Source organism: Odontesthes bonariensis, chromosome 7 (assembly GCF_027942865.1).
Source record: "Odontesthes bonariensis isolate fOdoBon6 chromosome 7, fOdoBon6.hap1, whole genome shotgun sequence".
NCBI classification, from domain to species: Eukaryota; Metazoa; Chordata; class Actinopteri; order Atheriniformes; family Atherinopsidae; genus Odontesthes; species Odontesthes bonariensis.
The window spans coordinates 36,982,226-37,001,085 of record NC_134512.1 but is presented as its reverse complement, the minus strand read 5'-3'; the positions used below and the strand labels follow the sequence as shown (position 1 = coordinate 37,001,085).

Below are 18,860 nucleotides of genomic sequence, written 5' to 3'. Positions count from 1 at the left end.
TGTAAAAGTCTGTCGCTCACAGGCTTTTATTTTGTAAAAGTCTGTTGCTCACAGGCTTTTATTTTGTAAAAGTCTGCTGCTGTCTGCTGTGGAACAGGAAAAGAAAGTAATCGGCGGATCCACCAAACATGGAGAAGGGTACGGAACTTTTACTCGGCCATTTTCATTTTAAAGTTCTTCCAGACGGCGGAGTCGACAGAACCAAAGTCATCTGTAAACACTGCCAAGTTGAATTGTCTTCTCAGCGTAGTAGTTCCAGTCTAAAATATCACTTAAAGGCAAAACACACAACTGATAGCAGCAAGTCATTCAAGGAAACAGACAGTGGAGCGAGGCTTCTACATAAAAACTACAGAAAGATGCTGATGTTAAAAGTGTGTTTGCACAACAAATGTTATGGCACTTTCATTCATATGGCAGCACATTTAAAATAAAGCTAAATGCTAAAAGCTATACACTACTTTTGAAGTTACATTCTGCGTACAAATGCGATTAATCAGGGAAATCATGTGATTATTTAGATAAAAATTTTGAATCGTTGCCCAGTCTTACTTAAAATAGTTGCCATTGTGTTTGTAACTTTTAAAGAAAGAAACATTTTAAATGAACAAGTGACATACTTGAATTTCTGTAGAATTTTAGAAAACTTGTAAACTTTTCCTGGGTTCGTAAATTTCAAGACAAACACGGAGCATTTTAAAACGACACGAAGGAAGAAAGGTAAGTGGATTTAAAAACCAAAACAAAAAATTTACATTTCAACTATCTTTAGTTTAGAAAACTGAGAACTCAGGGGTGTTTTGTGTTTTTATTCACAGCCTTAGCTTCACAGAGTTCATGGCTTCCGCTCCGTTGCCATCGCTGTTGCTAACGCCCCTCAGAGGAGGCTGCTGATTGGTCCGCACAGAAGCCCCCCTCCCCGGCTGGCCAGTCCTGTAACAGTGACCCTTCTCTATCACTTTAATCGAAGGTCCACACCGTGCGCGGCACTGTTAACAGATTAAATCAAATAGAAAACTGAGGCTTCTGCTTCAGAATAACATGTTTGCTTTTTCGGTCACGTTTCAGATGTGTTGAAACCGAAAACCCTGCGCTCTCCCCCGCCTCCAGTCAAGCGGTAGGAGGGCAACGACAGAGAGGAGCAGCCCAGCCGATACATTGTTTTGAACAGACGGCTAACTAACTTCAGTTTGGAGTTCAATAGCTAGCCGTTAGCCGTTACTGGGGAGCCGTTGAAGCGCGCGGGGTAGCCGTTAGCCGTTACTGGGGAGCCGTTTATAGTGAAACCGGTGAAGGGAATTAGATTTGAAAAAAAAAAAATGGTGACTTTCTCTGCGGTAGTGAGACCTCTGGTTTCCCACCTTCACCGGCAGCTCGTCAGACACGCCAAGAGTCACCGGATAACGCCTGTCAGGAGATGCAACCTCACGGCGTGCTCGAGCAAATATGTGCTGTCTCCAAGTGAGTACGAATAGTGTGTTGTACAGTTGTACAGCGTGTCCTCAGTGTGGCCACTCATTTTCACACGGCTGAAAAGGAACGCTTTTTCCCATTTAATTTAATTTAATTTAGTTTTATTTAACGACAAAGCATCAGCAGGACACGTTGTCCGTGTGTGCCCGCACGGTTCAGGCTCGGCTCCGGCATTCACTGCGGTTGTAAAGCCTTTCATTGTGGGTCACACAGCAGCTGTAAAATGGTCCTATTTGTTGTTGTAAACTCGTAAAAGCTCGGGGTGGACTTTGCCCATCACTGGATGTGGATCAATCACCGCTCTGTTCACTCAGCTGAATCCAGGCTCCAGGTTTTCCAAGCCAGTATCGATACCCAGGTTATTTCCCCACACAGGGGCCACTTGGAGCCCTTTGACCTACATAAAAAAAACCTGGCTGTTAGTGACAGCGAGTGTTGTATAAAGGGAGGATTAGAGGCCAGGGAATTTACTTTCATTCCTCATTATGTCCTTTTCATCCCTCTCGCCTCCACTTATTCGGCTTTGCTTAGTCTGTGGGCCCCCAGCATCTCAACAGCAGCCGTGTGTGATAAAAGTGTAAAAAGTTGTATTCTGTAGAGTTTATATCAGCAGACTGGAGTTATTCACCTCCTTTAAACCGTGGGCGTGAGGAATTAAATCAATCAATCAATCAATTATACTTTATTAATCCCGAGGGGTAATTCCAGAAAACACATCAAGCTGGTCTGACAAGTCTGAGCAGCTTGGTAACACCACCCAACAACCTCCGTCTAACTGCAACCAGAGCAGACATGCCAAAAGAAACATTTGGAAGTGGGAAAAACCGTAAAAAGCAAAGTTTTTGTCCCTTTTCAGCCACCATAATAGATGAGGTTTATGTTTAACAAGTGTGATGCTCTCAGCCACAGCGTAATGAAAGATGGTTTTGAAGTGTGGACTTGGAATAGCCCCATTTATCGTCAGCCCCGTTGGGCTTTTCTTTGATTTGATTCATCTAGAAAGAGACATTTCTGGTTTCTCCACATCAAACTGACGCCCCAATGTTGCCTGATGCTGAACAGCAGCCATTGTTTATCAATGCTAACTGGTTTTCATGAGCGGTGCTGCTAACAGGAGGAAATTTTAAGAGGAATCTACACTTAACAAAGCAGAAACGCCTGCAGACGCTGGTTACTGTGAAAGCTGCTTTACTCTGTGCGCCGGTGATATTAAAACATCAAACAGCTGGAACATCTAAAGAACGCTGAGCTCATGTTCTTCTGCTGCTTATTTGATGTCACGCTTTTAAAAAAAAAACATGGTAGTCTGAGCATTTGAGTCGGGGTGTTTGGTCCCCAGAACTCTGCTCCCGATGGAAGAGTTTCTTTATCCCACTGAAGCACCGGGCTTTGTAGGCTGGAGCTTCGGTAGTCGAAACAGAAAGAAGTGGTTCCAAGTAGGGCAGGGCAACGATTAACATTTTTAATCTAATTAATCACATGATTTCCCTGATTAATCGCATTTGTACGCAGAATGTAACTTCAAAAGTAGTGTATAGCTTTTAGCATTTAGTTTTATTTTAAATGTGCTGCCATATGAATGAAAGTGCCATAACATTTGTTGTGCAAACACACTTTTAACATCAGCATCTTTCTGTAGTTTTTATGTAGAAGCCTCGCTCCACTGTCTGTTTCCTTGAATGACTTGCTGCTATCAGTTGTGTGTTTTGCCTTTAAGTGATATTTTAGACTGGAACTACTACGCTGAGAAGACAATTCAACTTGGCAGTGTTTACAGATGACTTTGGTTCTGTCGACTCCGCCGTCTGGAAGAACTTTAAAATGAAAATGGCCGAGTAAAAGTTCCGTACCCTTCTCCATGTTTGGTGGATCCGCCGATTACTTTCTTTTCCTGTTCCACAGCAGACAGCAGCAGACTTTTACAAAATAAAAGCCTGTGAGCAACAGACTTGTACAAAATAAAAGCCTGTGAACAACAGACTTTTACAAAATAAAAGCCTGTGAGCAGCAGACTTTTACAAAATAAAAGCCTGTGAACAACAGACTTTTACAAAATAAAAGCCTGTGAACAACAGACTTTTACAAAATAAAAGCCTGTGAGCAACAGACTTTTACAAAATAAAAGCCTGTGAGCAGCAGACTTTTACAAAATAAAAGCCAGTGAGCAACAGACTTTTACAAAATAAAAGCCTGTGAGCAACAGACTTTTACAAAATAAAAGCCTGTGAGAAACAGACTTTTACAAAATAAAAGCCTGTGAGAAACAGACTTTTACAAAATAAAAGCCTGTGAGCAACAGACTTTTACAAAATAAAATAAATAATAAAACAGGGGTGGTCTGTGGCGTAGTGGGTTGAGCAGGCGCCCCATGTACAGAGGCTATAGTCCTGGCTGCAGCTGGCCCTGTGCTGCGTGTTGTTCCCCCTCTCTCTGCCCCCTGCTTCCTGTCTCTCTGAACTTTCCTATCCATTAAAGGCCCAAAAGCCCCAAAAAATAATAAATAAAAAAACGATTACATTTTTTTTTTTAAATATTAAAATATTTATCGGCGTTAAATAACTAGCGAGTTAACTCGCCCAGCTCTAGTTCTAAGTTACTCGCCCTGGAACTGCTTTTAGTGGAAAAAGCCCCAGATTCTGACCGCTTGGTCCATGTTTCAACCTCAGTTTGTTGCATTAAAACTTTCTGTCCGTACCTGAAAGCCGATACAGGGAAAAGTAGTCTAATGTTACGTTTTCATGCAGAAAGTTTCAGTTTTCTCCTCAGAGAGATATCGTTTTCTGCAGATAATCCAAAGGCTGCACAGTTTTGTTCCTCACAGTATCACTTCCAGTGAAACGTTACCGCGGTAACAGTTTGAAACTTCCTCACAACACACTCGCATTATAGAGCGGTTCTGCTGCCAGGCACCTTGACTTTCATCTTTTTAAATGAATATTTGGCACATTGATTGACTGGTTTACGCTGATTTTTGGCTCCCCAGGGGAAGTCTTAACATTTTATTTGCTTTGAGACGTCCCGTCGTGATGCGGCCGCAGGAAAAGTGACGAGTGAGCCACTCAGTTCTGAGACCGTAGTTTGATTTTCTGATCTAAAGTCGGTCGGACATCGTGTGCCGATGATAGATTTGGTTACAGCAGGTGAGGTTTTTTTTACCTGTCATACTAAATTAAGTGAAAAGACATCACATTACGGTCATTCTGCAGACTCTTTTGTCCAAAGCGACCTACAATGAGTGTGTGCCACATCGGTAGGCAAAAGAACTTCAGGTCACAAGAAATCAGAAGTGCATTTCCTTCCAAAACCAAACAGCTCAGACCATAAGCAGTGCCAGAGTAAGTGCGGTAGGTTAGGTACCGAGACAAATGGGAAGACAATTTAGAAAACAAAGACCATTTAGGAAACAAATAAGTGCGGTTGGGGTCAGTGTGCTGCTCAGTGTTTATGCAGGAATCAGGCCTGTTTTCAGGCTTGCTCCGAGCAGAACGGCCCCTCTTAACCGTTTCCAGAGGTTTTCAGGAGCCGCAGAGTGACCCAGGACCATAAATAATGGTGCATGAACATGAAAGTCGATGTAAGCAGTTATTGTGTGAGCGTACAATAACACAGTCAGGCGGTCAACTCCCCCGGGAGGAGCTGCTGAAATCCGAGGAAGATGAAGGTCATCTCCCGGTGAGCAGCGCTCAGCTCGGCTCTCTGCGGAAAGCTCAAGCCTCGCGCTGGACGAATGAAGAGGAAAACAAAAGACTGAGCTGCTTTCGTGGCTTTCCTGCAGGTCTTGGCTGGGAAACAGAGGGACGCGGTCTTTTAAACTCTTGCTTTCTTTTGTTTTTCTTAAGTAGATTTTTTTTTCATGTTTTTTGGGTCTCTTTTAAGAGCACAAAAGCAGAAAGCAGCAGGTCTGAGCAAAGTTTGGTGTAATTAGAAGTCGGGTCCGCTGACGGCCGCCGGTGTGAGCTGGCCAGAGGTCCTGCTCGGTTTCTCCTGCTGTGGCGGTGAGCTTGGGGGCGTGCCAGGACATTCCGTGTGTCACTTTCTGTACAGCCGGCCCACTTCTGTCTTATTTAGTAATTTCCTTTAAGGAAAAAAAAAAAAAAAAGACTACAAGGAAGTGCTATTTCTCACTTGGCTTTTTCATTCAGTGACTTGTTTGAGCTAGAAGGAGGATTGTCAGGGTCTGTGCCACACAGTGGATTGTTTTTTTATGAGCGGTCATTTATTCTTTTCTTTTGTTTTGAAATGGACTGTGTGAAAATGCAGGAAGCAGCGGAGTACAACATGAAAAGTAGGTGTCAGCACTTTAGTTTGATTTCACAGAGCAGGAGCTGCCATTTATCTCCAGCTTCATGGAGTCTGCCTCTTCTCTCTGAACGCCTTCCAATGCTTCTTCTTCTTCTTCTCCTCCTCGTCTCCAGTGCATCCCATGTGGCAGGGACCCCTCGCGGTGCCGGGGGGGGATCGTCAGTCTCCCATAGATATAGTTGTGAGAAAGAGCGTGTTCGACTCCGAGCTGAAGCCCCTGGTCACCGATTACGACCCAGACACCTGCCAACAGATCTGGAACAACGGTTATTCCTTCTTAGTCGAGTATGACGACACCACAGACAAGTCAAGTAAGTACCTTATCCCCACAGGTTCTTTATGACGAGTCGCTGCTGCGCTTTCTCTTTAAATCTCGGGTGCATTGGGAGGTAAATATCAGCATGTTTGGATCTACATAAGAGGATTATCTCTGTCTGTAGTGAAATGTAGTAATCAATCCAGCACTCAGGGTGCCACGTGCAGTCGGTGACCGTCATGTGACTCGTAGGTCTGGGCAACACAGTCTGGCTTTAAAGTGTTGTTCCTTTTTGGTTTAATTACCAAGCAAAAAAAGCTTATTTTTCAGGATTTTGAAAAAGTTCAAAGCAGCAGAAACACCTGATTTATAGGTTTCAGGAGCTGAGCTGAAGGTTGTGTTAAAGGGAATTTATCAGCAGCGATAGAAACGGGGGAAACCATTTTTCATCTCGGCACGTTAGCTTTAGCGGAGGCCTTTTGACCCGGCTGTGCTGTTTTTCTGGTTCTGATGAGCTGGTCATGGTTGGCAATGAAAAGCCTTTGGCTCAGTATTTGTTGCCTCTCCCTATATTGTTTCCTGGAAGTTTTTAGGTCAGGGTTCCTTCCTGAACAACCTGTTCCTCGGCAGACGGGAAGAGAAATGCACCGCTTCCTTATTCTTAATGAGAATCTGTGAGAGACACCCCCACCGCCCCGCCCTCTCTTTGGTTCAGTGAACTGACCTCTTGTATCCCTAACGAGAAAATAATGTGCAATCTAAAACAAAGACCAGATAAATTTGAGGGAATATGGGGTAATCTTCCCCTCCAAAAATAAGTAAAAAAACAACAAATAAAAGACGTTTTTGCTTGAAATAAGCAAAAAAAATCTGCCAATGGAACTAGTGAAAATCGGCTTGTTAAGATTTCTTGAAATAAGATGTGATATTTAGGACTTTTAAATTAAAAGTGATCTTGAAATTAGCTTAAAAACCTCTTCAAATGTCAAAAAAAGCTTGTTTCACATGAAATCCAACTCAAAACAATTTGTTTTCAAGACTTTTTCATTTAACAAGATATTCCAGATGTATTGTATTCAAACAAGTCCCTATATCTGGCTGAAATTGAACTTGTTAGGCAGTTGTGTCTGATATTAAGTGTAATGAGATATTTTGACTATAAATGAGACAAATATACTTGGTAAGACTTTGATTTTTTTCCAGTGTGAGCATCTGAACACAGCGGACATAGTTGATTGAAGGGTAACACCAAAACCAGACTACTGACTAGAGAAAATATTTATATTTTATTCTGCTTTTCTTTTATATATTTATCCATGTATTTTCACTATGTACTTCTCTTCATGTGTTTTATTATATTATTTATTTATTTACTTTGTTTTTTGTTTGTTTTTGTGTGCTTATTTTATGTTATGATCCTATTGTATTATAATTTTTGTAATTCACTTTTTTATTGCTTTTCAACAGTACAACAAAAGGAACAACGTACATGAACAATGACCAGAATAAAACAACATAACATGGGAAAAACAAACAAACAAACAAACAAACAAAAAAACAACCCACACACAAAACATTACTTGCTAAAAAATGCTTACATAGCTAAACTAATCCAAACATAAAAATAATTACATATATCAACATACACAGGGTTAGCATCTCCAGCATCTCACCTGGCTACCTATTGTATTATAATTTGTGTTTAAGTACATTTCTGTAGACATATATACCAGTAATGGGAAAAAATGGGGGCTTGGGTTGAAAATATGTTCACAACGAGTTATTCAAATACTTGTCTTGAATACTGAAAAATCCAATAAACAGAATGTTAAAAAAAAAAACAAAGAATCTGTGAGCAGCTGAGATGTGATGCATGGATGCACATGTTCTGTATCTCTGGTGCAGGGCTTAAAGGAGGCCCCCTGCGAGACGAGTTTAGGCTGTGTCAGTTCCACTTCCACTGGGGTGAGACCAACGCCTGGGGGTCAGAGCACACCGTGGACCGGCGGCTGTTCCCCGCAGAGGTACTGCGTCAGCGCTGAAACACACAGCACGGAACCACTCTGAATTACTCGTGTTTATGCTGAGCTTTTAGTTTCATTTGACCAACAGGAACGGATTTAACGGATAAAAAAACAAAAAACTGAAACTATAACCAAATCAAATTAAATTTATTTGTTGCACATTTCATGTACAAAAAGTTCAAAGTGCTTTACATAAAATAAAAGCATTGCAGCAGGGAGTGGAAGAAGCATTAAAAATACACAAAAGAATATAAAGAGAAACAATTAAAATACTTTAAATGAATTTAAAAACAAGCAACAGTCCAGATAAGTTAAAAGACATCGTGCAGATTTCATGCATTGACACATGAGAACAGAAATGTTTTAACCTGGATTTAAAAATGTCTCCATTTGGTGAAAGTTTAATCTCCACTGGCAGTTTGTTCCACTTGTTTGCAGCATAACAGCTAAATGCTGCTTCTCCATGTTTAGTCTGGACTCTGGACTGGACCAGCTGACCTGAGTCCTTGGATCTCAGAGCTCTGCTGGCTTTATATTCTCTGAACACATCACAGATGCATTCTGGGCCTAAACCTTTCTGGGATTTGAAAACCATCAACCAACCAACAAGAAAATAAGAAGTGACCACAAAGGAAGGTGGATTCATGATCATATCTCCATTAAAACCCGTCACGTGTTTCCTGAATTTAAAAATACTTAAAAACCACAAAATAATCCTTCAAAATCACTTTAAATAAACTCATGAAAGGGCTCCAAATATTCTGAAAAAGTGTCTGCTTCCTCTTTATAAAACATATCATTCTTTCTGTTAGCAGAGTCGAGCCCTCCCTTTGCAAATAATTTACTCATTTCTACAAACACCTGCTGGTTCCAGGTGAACTCAGAGGATTTGCCTCCGAAGAGTCGCTGAAATGTAGATATTAGGCCCCTCCCACAACAGTCAGTCTGTCCTAATATGGTCATTGGGGGAACAGATTGTGTTCCAGTTAAATTCTAGTTGTAAATGTACTTTATTTATACAGCCCTTTACAGACAATCCTTACGGTGTAACCAAAGTGCTTTACAGCAGGTAATAAATAAAGAGAAGAAGAAGTAAAAACAAGTAAAAACAATAAAAGAACAGTGAAAGCAATAAAATACAACAAAATCGATTAAGCAATCCTAAATAAGCAGGTTTTTAGCCCAGATGTGAAGAGGCCCAGGTCAGAAATAAGACGCAGCTGGACGGGGGGCTTATTCCAGAGCCTGGGGGCAGCTTTGGGAAAAGGCTCGCTCACCCCAGGGTTTGTATTCTGACCTGGGCACTTCCAGCAGAAACTGATCTGCTGACCTCAGAGCTCTACCAGGACTGTTAAAAGCTCAGATAAATACGACGGGGCGAGGCCGTTAAGAGCTTTAAAAACCAACATTAAGAGTTTAAAATCAGTTCTGTAAAGGACAGGAAGCCGATGGAGGGAGTTAAGAACAGGAGTGATGTGCACACGGAAGTCTGTCCTCTATCGCGTTATCTTCTTTTATCACACACTTGGTCACATGACTACTTTTTGTCATGGACGTGAATGATAAAAGAAGAAGAAGATTTCAGTGTTGTATTCATGTGTGATGATGGCGGAGATCTGCATGATAGAGACTGTCACATAAAACACAAACCTGAGCTTTCCTGCTTCTGGAGTTATTTTGCACAGTCAGCACAAAGGCTTTATTATCAGTCCTTCTGCACAGCAAGGGTTGGAAAATGGAAGATTCCAACTGTTAATCATTTACGTCTTCCATACATTCTCTTTCAAAGGTCTTTTTATTTTTGACAAAACATGAATAAGACTAATGAACAAGAATTTTGTATTTTCTGAACAACATCCACCCGTGACAACCCATAACCCTGCCTAAACATGGACAGACACGCACAACTACAAGTAAAAATGATCACCAACCATATTTAGAAAATGTAAATAATGTAAATATGTGTAACTATGTAAACAATAACAAAGAAACAAGACAGTAGAAAAAGGAGAAAATCAAATAAGATAAGAGAAGAAGGAAAAGGAGAAAAAAAGAAAATAGAAGAAAAAAGGAGAATAAAATAAAAGAGAAGAAGAAAAAGGAGTAAATGAAATAAAAGAAAAAGGAGAATAAAATAAAAGAGAAGAAGGAAAAGGAGAAAAAAGAAAATAGAAGAGAAGAAGAAATAGATATTATTTGAGGCCACTCAGATATTGTTGTTTTGGGTTTCTCATAAAATACCAAAAAGGGGCACAATATTTTGTAAAATTTATTCTCAGATCCCCGAATTGTGTATCTGATCTTCTGAATAACCGTGCAGGACATCATGTCTCTGAGCATACGTGGTGTTTAAGCCACTGATGGGTTTACATTGGGACGAATGTGAGGTCTAAAACAGAGTTAAAGAGGTTAAAGTTAAGTTAAAGAAGAATGAGAACAAGCGTGCTGCTGTTCAAACAGCGAATGTTGACTCGGTCTGCGGTTCCTTTTCTTCCAAATATGTCCCTTAGGTTGGTTTCTGCTCTGAGTCTGGTTTCAGTAACAGGCCGGTTGTCCTGCTGAACATCTATTTTCAAGTTGTTCCATTACGCTCGGTCGCTCTTGTGTAACAGGAGCCTCCAGTGGCTGGATGTGCGTGTTGTCTGCCAAGCTCTTGTTAGCTGAGTTGGGAATGTGTCCATGCTGTGGTTGTCATCGCTCAGGTGTGTGTGTGTGTGTGTGTGTGTGTGTTGCAGGACAGACTTTAACCAGGCTCTGGCTTCAGGATTTTAACATATTCTGTGTGTTTCAGCTCCACCTGGTCCACTGGAACTCTGATAAGTACAGTTTGTTTGAGGAGGCAGTGATGGAAGATAACGGACTGGCTGTTATTGGAGTTTTTCTCAAGGTGCGCACATTCCTTTCACACTGAACCGTTGGCTGTTATTCGGGGTCAGATAGCGGTGTTTACATCACGCTGAGTCAGCCGATCGTACAGATAACATCCTTAATGTCGCCTTCTTCTGTAGGTGGGAAAGAGACACGAAGGGCTGCAGAAGCTGGTGGATGCGCTCCCTGCAATCAGACACAAGGTGGGTCACACACACACGCACACACACACACACACACACACACACACACACACACACACACACACACGTGTGCACTTTTTAAATGTTCTCTGCAGCTTTATAACCAAGCACAGTGGATTCTGCATCACATTATAGTGTTTGAGAAGTTGGCGCCCTCTGGTGGTGCCATGCGGTCAGAAGAACTGAAATAAAACCAAAACCTAAATGAATAGCCGCATTCCCCCTGTAGGAACCTTCTGCAGTTCCTTTAACCTTTTCAGGAACGGGACCGTTTTTTCCCCATTCGCACATACAGGAACTGGGGACCACGGCCCTCAGTTCCTGGAACCATTTCAGCTCCTTCTCCTCAGCTGGGTCTGTTCTGGTTTCCATAGGAACACATCTGACGGAGGTGTTTGGTGGTCGGTAGCTCCGCCCCTTGTCATGTTGTCAGGCTGAAATGTTTCCTCATACGACGACACGGACACAGCCTGCGCGTGTTTAATAAGTTAAACCTCCACGTGGTCTCCTTTGTGTGCGGCGCTCTGCTCTCCTTCCTTCATGAAACCAAGAAGTATGGCCTGCGCTCCATCCTGCGTCTCCTGACTCTCTCTGTGAGCTCTTCCAGCCTCCATGTTAGACGCCCCATGTGATCGGCCATGATTAATATCACCATCATGCAGACCATGAACACGGTGGCCTCCCCGCTCTCCATGTTAGCTTCTTGGTGGTGTTTTCTTCTCTGCTTACTTTTACCGGGTTTTGTTTTGTTCTGTTTTGTTGTTGAATGTGGCGCTAAAGTAACACGTCGCTGTCGCAGACGGCTGCGCCGCATCAGTCCCCATCAGGTCCGACTCATGTGGGAATGCAAACTGAAACAGTTCCGCTGGAGAAGGGCAGCTATCAGAACTGCTCTGTCCGAATGCAGCTTTAGTGTATTTACTGCCTCTGAAGGCAGGGCAAATGACACCTCCCTTAACCAGGCCGACCTCTGACCTGTAACCTCCAACTGGCAGCAGCTCACACACGGAGAGAAATATGATCAGAGCGGCACGGATTATTAATGCCAACAGGGTGGTTTTAATATGTCAGAATCCAGATTATGAGCTGATTTACGGGAATTTTTTACACGTCAGTTTCCAGATTTAGTTTCTTACAGAAGCAGAGAAGAAGATTCAGAATGCTGAAGACGCAGTTTAATCGTTGTTCCACAACAGAAGAACATAAGATTCTGCAGTTAAACTACAGAAACGGCCTCCTTTTAAAGCCAAAGTCATGCAGGAGTGAATGAAAACTGATTTTATGAAGATAAAAATGAAGAGATAAACTGATAAGATTTTTAATTCAGTTCAGTTTTGTTTATATAGCTCCACACAAACCACTCAAATCAATTCATTGTTTAGATCATTGCAGAACACACTTTTTGGTAAAATTATACTAAACCTCATGATAAAGTGAAATAAATTGACATAATTGTAAATGTTGCCGGTGGAAAAGGCAAGGCAATTTTATTTGTAGAGCACTATTCATACACAAGGCTTTTACACAAGTGCTTTTACCAAAATAATTCCAAGAAACATAATAAATAATCATTAATTAATTCATTTAAAAGCAAAGAGTGCGGATAAAATACTTTCAGGTGTCATATGCACAGCTAAACAGAACTGTTTTCAGCCTGGATGTAAACATTGTCAGAGCTGAGGCCTGTCTCACATCTTCTGGAAGGCTGTTCCAGATGTTAGGAGCATCAAACTGAAACGCAGCCTCACCTTGTTCAGTCCTGACTGAAAAGCTTCACGCTGTGTGTGCGTTTGGTCGTCTGCAGGACAGCGTCGTCGAGTTCACGCGCTTCGACCCCGCCTGCCTGTTGCCCAGCAACACCGACGATTACTGGACGTACCACGGCTCTCTGACCACGCCCCCTCTGACCGAGTCGGTCACCTGGATCGTCATGAAGCAGCACATCGAAGTCAGCCATGACCAGGTATGCGGACGGCTTCATCAATGCTTTTAGAAGAGCTGCAACATTATTCTCACTGATACTTGTTTGATGTGACTTAAAGCTACGCTTCACCTTGTTTTTCATTTTAATTGAAAACTTGATGGTTATGATCAGAACTGAAGTGGAAGAAAAGATTTATGAAAAAAAAAGTGGCAAATAATATTAACATATGGTATTTTGGGGATAATTTTAGAAATTAATTAATGAGTTTTTTTTTTTTAAATCGGGCATAACAAAAAAATAAAAAATCAATGTTGTTGCTGATCATTGCCATATCCCAGGCCATAATTATCCCTACTCAATAATTCCACTTTGGATTCCATATTTTGAAAATACTGGCACCTAAAGGCTTAAAATTTGGGCTAAAAAGTTCAAATTGGCATCTAAAGGGTTAATTTTTTGAAAATAATTGAAAGCTTGGTAGTTATGATCAGAACTGGAGTGGAATAAAATATTTAAGAAAAAAAAAAGTGGGAGAAATTAAGGAGTTTTTTTTTCTACACAATGAAAAATTGCATTGTATATGATGTGTGTTTGAAATTTGAAAAAATAGTCAAAAATGCACAAATGGACCAAATATGACGAGTATCACTATCTACAGTGTGAAATTAGAGGAGAAAGTTCCCCCCAAGTGGAGAAAAATGTCCCCCATCAGGGATTAGGGTTAAAGGCGTCACATCCAGGTCAATAAACTACTCCCTGTCCCAAGAGGCAAGGATTTATATAAACTCAAATGGAATGCTAAATCAAAATACTTGGGAGTAAATATCACAAAAGGAATAGACAAACTATATGATGCAAATTACTTGGGATGTGACTTTAGCGCGTTAATTTCGATTAATTAACTACACACATATTAGCGCGTTAAAATAAAAATAACGCATTTTAATCGCACACTATAATTTATTTTTATTTTTTTTACATACAGACGGATGGAAGCGTTGACAAGAGCGTGGTTGTGTGCAGATTATGCAACAAGGAATTTGCGTATCACCGCAGCGGGATACAGGTCGTTTAGGCCATTGGCGTTTAGGCCGCAGTCGTTTAGGCCGACAGAGGAGTCGTTTAGGCCAGGCTACCTGAGCAGCTGAAATCTTTATTGCTGTACATTCGTTATTATAAGATATACGTCAGCTCTACTGGTCTGTCTGGGTAGCCTACATATCTATGGTAAATTATTTAATAACCAACTTTAGTGTGGAAACGTTTTTTTTATTTAATAAATGGTGATTTATAAATTCATAAAATTGTGGAAATAATCATCCGCATTGCCACATTCATTGGACAATATTGCTGTATAATACAAATTCGGTTAGCTTAACAATGCTAAATCGCGATCATGCTAACGAGCAGAAACGGACATTTTAAAGAGTGCAAATACACACCAGGAGCAAGAAAACACTATCAGAAAGGTAAGTAACATGTACACATTCATTTCACATCAGTATGAACATAACTTACATCGTCAGTGACTGCCGCACCGGTGTAAACATGTCGAGTGGTGAACGTGAAGAAAGGAAGAGGAACTGCACAAACCGTCTTCAAAATAAAACGCCCACTTCAAATAATAACGAATGTACAATAATAAAGATTTCAGCTGCTCAGGTAGCCTGGCCTAAACGACTCCTATGCTGCAAGGGGGCCTAAACGACCTGCTCCTACCGCAGCGTATCAAGCCTCAAATGTCACCTCAACGCTAAACATGTAGCAGCTAGCGTGGAAGCTAACGGGGGCCCAACGCAGCTTAACATCCAAGATTCTATATACTGTGTTTTCATGCATGCTACATTCAGATTTCAAATAGGGATATGTTCTGTGTTTGTTGAAATATTGTTGAAAATGTTAATTTTCTAAAGGATAAAGTATATGCGATTAAAATGCGATTAATTTTGATTAATTAATTTCAAAGCCTGTAGTTAATGCGATTAAAAATTTTAATCGAGTCACAGCCCTACAAATTACACTAAAATAAACCAAGAAATTAGGAGAGACTTGGAGAGACGGTCAGCTATTATTAGATAATTAAGATGAACGTCCTGCCGAGACTCTTATGGCACTTTTCCACCAGCTCGCTTCGGCTCGGCTCGGCGCGCTATTGTGTGTTTCCACTAGTACGCCGTACCTGCAACCGGGTAGATTTTCCGCACCACCTCAGCCCCGGTTCCAAGCGGGCCGAAGCGTTACTAAAACGTGACGTCAGCCGACTGCCTTCCACTGATTGGGCGATGAGTGTCGTCACTTTTCAATACTGTTTTGTCTGGCGGCCAGGAGTCTTCTCTTGCCTTCGTGAGCAGCCACAGGGTGAGCAGCAACACGAGCGCCTCCATGTCCTCCATCCTCCTCGTATGTTGTTGTTGTTGTTCTGGTCGCGCAGCCGTGTTACGACGACCCCGCCCACGTCGAGGAGGCACGAAGTGAAACTCGGTTGTAAATGGAAACACAAGCAAACTGAGCCGTATCGAGCCGAAGCGAGCTAGTGGAAAAGCGCCGTTATATTTGTTTCAGTCTCTGCCAGCGACGATCCCAGCAAAGCAGTTTCTGGAATGGGACAGGTGGATATGGAGGTTTATATGGGGAGGAAAGGAACCGAGGACCAGGTACAAAACTCTGCAGCTCCCTAAAGACAAAGGAGGTGTGGCTTCAACAAGCCTCAAGGAGTTTTTTTTATGCCGTACAAATCAGAGCCCTGATATATTGGTGCAACAATGAGTATTTTTCAAGATGGAAAAGTATAGAAATAGAGCAGACGGACGCTGAAGTACGAAAGTTGATCGCAAATAGAGGCCTGCTGGGAAAATTAGGTAACCAATTAGATATAATAACCAAAAGTACACTTGAAATATGGAATACTGTTGTTGAGAGGTATAAACTAGAGAAATAAATAAAAGATTTTGAGCTGGCTTGCGTTTGATGATAGGTTTATACCCAGGATAAATGTAAGTGTATTTTATTCATTCAGCCCTTTACAGATAATCCTTACGGTGTAACCAAAGCGCTTTACAGCAGGTAATAAATAAAGAGAAGAAGAAGTAAAAACAATAAAAGAACAGTGAAAGCAATAAAATACAACAAAATCGAATAAGATAAAAGTGTCATCATCCTGCTGGGTATTAAAGCCATCCTAAATAAGCAGGTTTTTAGCCTGGATCTGAAGAGGCTGTGACACAGAACCCTGTTTCCAGAGAATAAAATTAATCCAGTTCAGGAGCAGCCGTCCTGATTATGTGGAGCTGAGTCTGAGGCCCTGGCCCCGAACCCTCCTTTATGCAGAGCTACGTGCTCCTCCTGGCTCTGGGATAAAGGAGCGGTGGCCCCTCCCTGTTGGGAGGAAGGCTGATGGAAGGTTTCTCTCTTGTCTCCCGCCACAGCTGGCGGTCTTCCGCAGCCTCCTGTTCACTTCGGCCGAGGAGGAAGTGCAGAAGAGTATGGTGAACAACTTCCGCGTGCAGCAGCCTCTGCGGGGCCGCACCGTCCGCTCCTCCTTCTCGCCCTTCCTGCAGGAGGCGCCGCCGGCCGAAGGCGGCACGCAGACCCTCTGACGCTGCCGCACAGCGACCGCCGTCACATCGCCCAGCTGCTCGCCATCCGAAGCACAAAGCTTCCCCCGAGGAGCTTCCAGCTGCTTCACTCTTCCAGACAGTTTCACACAGAAGCTCAGATTTTTGGTTCGACTTCTCAGACCAGTTTTGTTCTTAATAATCCTATTTATTGAACACTTCCGGGTTTATTCGTGGTGTGGGAGCCTTCAGCTGCAGCCTCCCTGCACGGAGCTGCAGCTGAAGGCGCCTCTCGGTGTTTTCACAGCACGACGCCCGGGAGATTCTAACAAACCCACGGATTATGTTCCAAAACCATCCAATGTTTTTATCACAATCATTTTATAGAAGTCTTGTATGAGTAGTCGTTTGATTTATTGTTGATTCGCATCATAAACTCCACATCTGTTACAGAGAAACATATTTACGCAGGTTACTGCAGCACTTCTCCCTCCTGTCTGTATCTGACCACAGTGCCTTAATCGTCCACGGCCACATTCAGCCGGTTATTTACTTCGCTCCCCGCTTCCTTTACACCTGAAGGAAATGAAATGAAGCCTGAGCTGCACACCGAGCTTCGGTCGCCGCGGAAACGAAGGAGTTTCGTTAGATGACCTGCGAACGGGATCAGGCTGCCGGTCTTCATCTCACCGTCGTGTTTCAGATTAATCAGATTAACACGATCGAGCTCATCGGGTTCTCCTGTTTTCGGTTGGGAACATGTTTTAATGCAGAGATTTTTTATTTCAAACGGAGTCAAAACGCACAAAAGGAACTTTCAAACGGAGTCAAAACGCACAAAAAGGAACTTTCCTTAAACTGACCACGAGAGGCGCAAACGTTTACCCATAAAATCCCCACAAACGTTGGATTATACGATCAGATTCCTTAAGCTGAGCTTAGTGTGCCGTACCCAGAGCTGCTTTTAATTCTTGAGTTTTTACGCCAGGTTTCATGTTCTAAAGAAGTCTGTCAGCGCGCCACTTTAGGCTCAGGTCCAACGGGCGTGTTACACCGGGCGGCGCCGCCAGAAAGATAAAGAGTTTGAGGAGGGGCGGTCCACGTGAACACTGCTCAGCCGTGTTTGAGCTGAGGTCGGGCAGCGTGGAAACCTCGTAACCATGCTCCTCATGAGGCCTAAAACCCCCCCTCAGTCCCCCCAGCGGGTCCTCCCCAGGCGCCCGCATGGCGCCCGCATGGCGCCCGCATGGCGCTGCACTCCGACTGGACGTGCATAGAGCCGGCGTGACGGCGTGTGATGTGCACAAAGTGACGTTAACTCGCTGCGAAGGCTGCAGGGAAACACTGAAATGCTGAAAAGGTTTAGTTGTTCAGCAGAGGCGTGGCTGTTTTTCTTCTTCTGCAGAAGCGGGACCCAGCACTGCCTTCTTCTTCTACTGTTTTTTATTGCTTGGATTTTGCACCATCGCCTGCCTTCATTTTTCACAACATTTTTACAGACATTGTTATTTTTTTTCTGCCTTTTTAAAAAACAAATCCAACGATATTAAACTTGTTTAAATGTTCAATTAACACAAAATATTTGCCTTTTCTGGTGAAATTGGAGCCATTAACGGTCATCTTTCTGTTTCCTCCTCTTGATCTGTGCCGCCGTCGGCCCTTTTAATGACGGGGGCTCCTCCTCCTGCTGTGTTCCACGTGTTTGTGCGTCCCTGCTGGTCCTCCTGGGCCTCAGTGGGATGTTTTAGCAGGTGAATGCTGTGTGCTCGATGCACTGGACGCAGTGCATGTTTTAGCTGTTTATTTGTCCCGTGTGCAGCCTACATTCCTGCCCTGCGGGGTCCCGCTGGGCCCCTCTGCCCTCCCAGCATGCCTTGCTCCACCTGGATGGCTTCTTTAAGATCCCCATCCAGCTGTGCAGCCAGGGAGGGTTCAGCTCCCAGAGACCCTGCAGCTCCTCAAAGGAGGTAGATTGTAAACTTCTCATTAATGTGATTTTAAACAAACTGACATTTAGATCTGATGTATAACAATAAAGTAATATATGATATGAAAAGAAGGAAACCTGTGTTGTTTGTCAGTTTTCTTTGGTCGACTTTTTCTCCACAGGAATTATTTGACAGCTTAATTACGTACTTAAAAAAACTATAAAATATGTTGCTTTGATTTAAATGAAAGCCCCAGCAGCCTGTCCTGGTGTTTAATGGGTCGAACACAGAGGTGGATAGTAACGAGTTGCATTTACTTAAGTAAGTT

At 42.6% G+C, this 18,860-nt stretch overlaps 1 protein-coding gene across 2 annotated transcripts; it reads left to right on the top strand.

Moving 5' to 3' along the window:
* Window positions 1-942: 942 nt before the first annotated feature.
* On the top strand, window positions 943-18,687 carry ca5a (carbonic anhydrase Va). Of its 2 annotated transcripts, none has more exons than XM_075470720.1 (7): window positions 943-1,461; window positions 5,889-6,086; window positions 7,937-8,055; window positions 10,847-10,942; window positions 11,064-11,126; window positions 12,931-13,089; window positions 16,476-18,687. In XM_075470720.1, exons 1-7 carry the CDS (start codon window positions 1,320-1,322, stop codon window positions 16,644-16,646), a joined length of 948 nt encoding a protein of 315 aa, XP_075326835.1. In that variant the 5' UTR covers window positions 943-1,319; the 3' UTR covers window positions 16,647-18,687. The 2 variants fall into 2 exon arrangements, with proteins under 2 accessions (XP_075326835.1, XP_075326836.1); XM_075470721.1 differs by lacking the exon at window positions 943-1,461 and adding an exon at window positions 5,540-5,758.
* Window positions 18,688-18,860: the final 173 nt, after the last annotated feature.

What these genes read in the sequence shown, in the direction of transcription:
- ca5a (XM_075470720.1), top strand. Translation starts at nt 1,320, where the DNA reads ATGGTGACTTTCTCTGCGGTAGTGAGACCTCTGGTTTCCCACCTTCAC. An exon ending in CGACACCACAGACAAGTCAA is followed by an intron (nt 6,087 to 7,936) that starts GTAAGTACCTTA and finishes TCTCTGGTGCAG; the next exon opens with GGCTTAAAGGAGGCCCCCTG. An exon ending in TCGAAGTCAGCCATGACCAG is followed by an intron (nt 13,090 to 16,475) that starts GTATGCGGACGG and finishes CTCCCGCCACAG; the next exon opens with CTGGCGGTCTTCCGCAGCCT.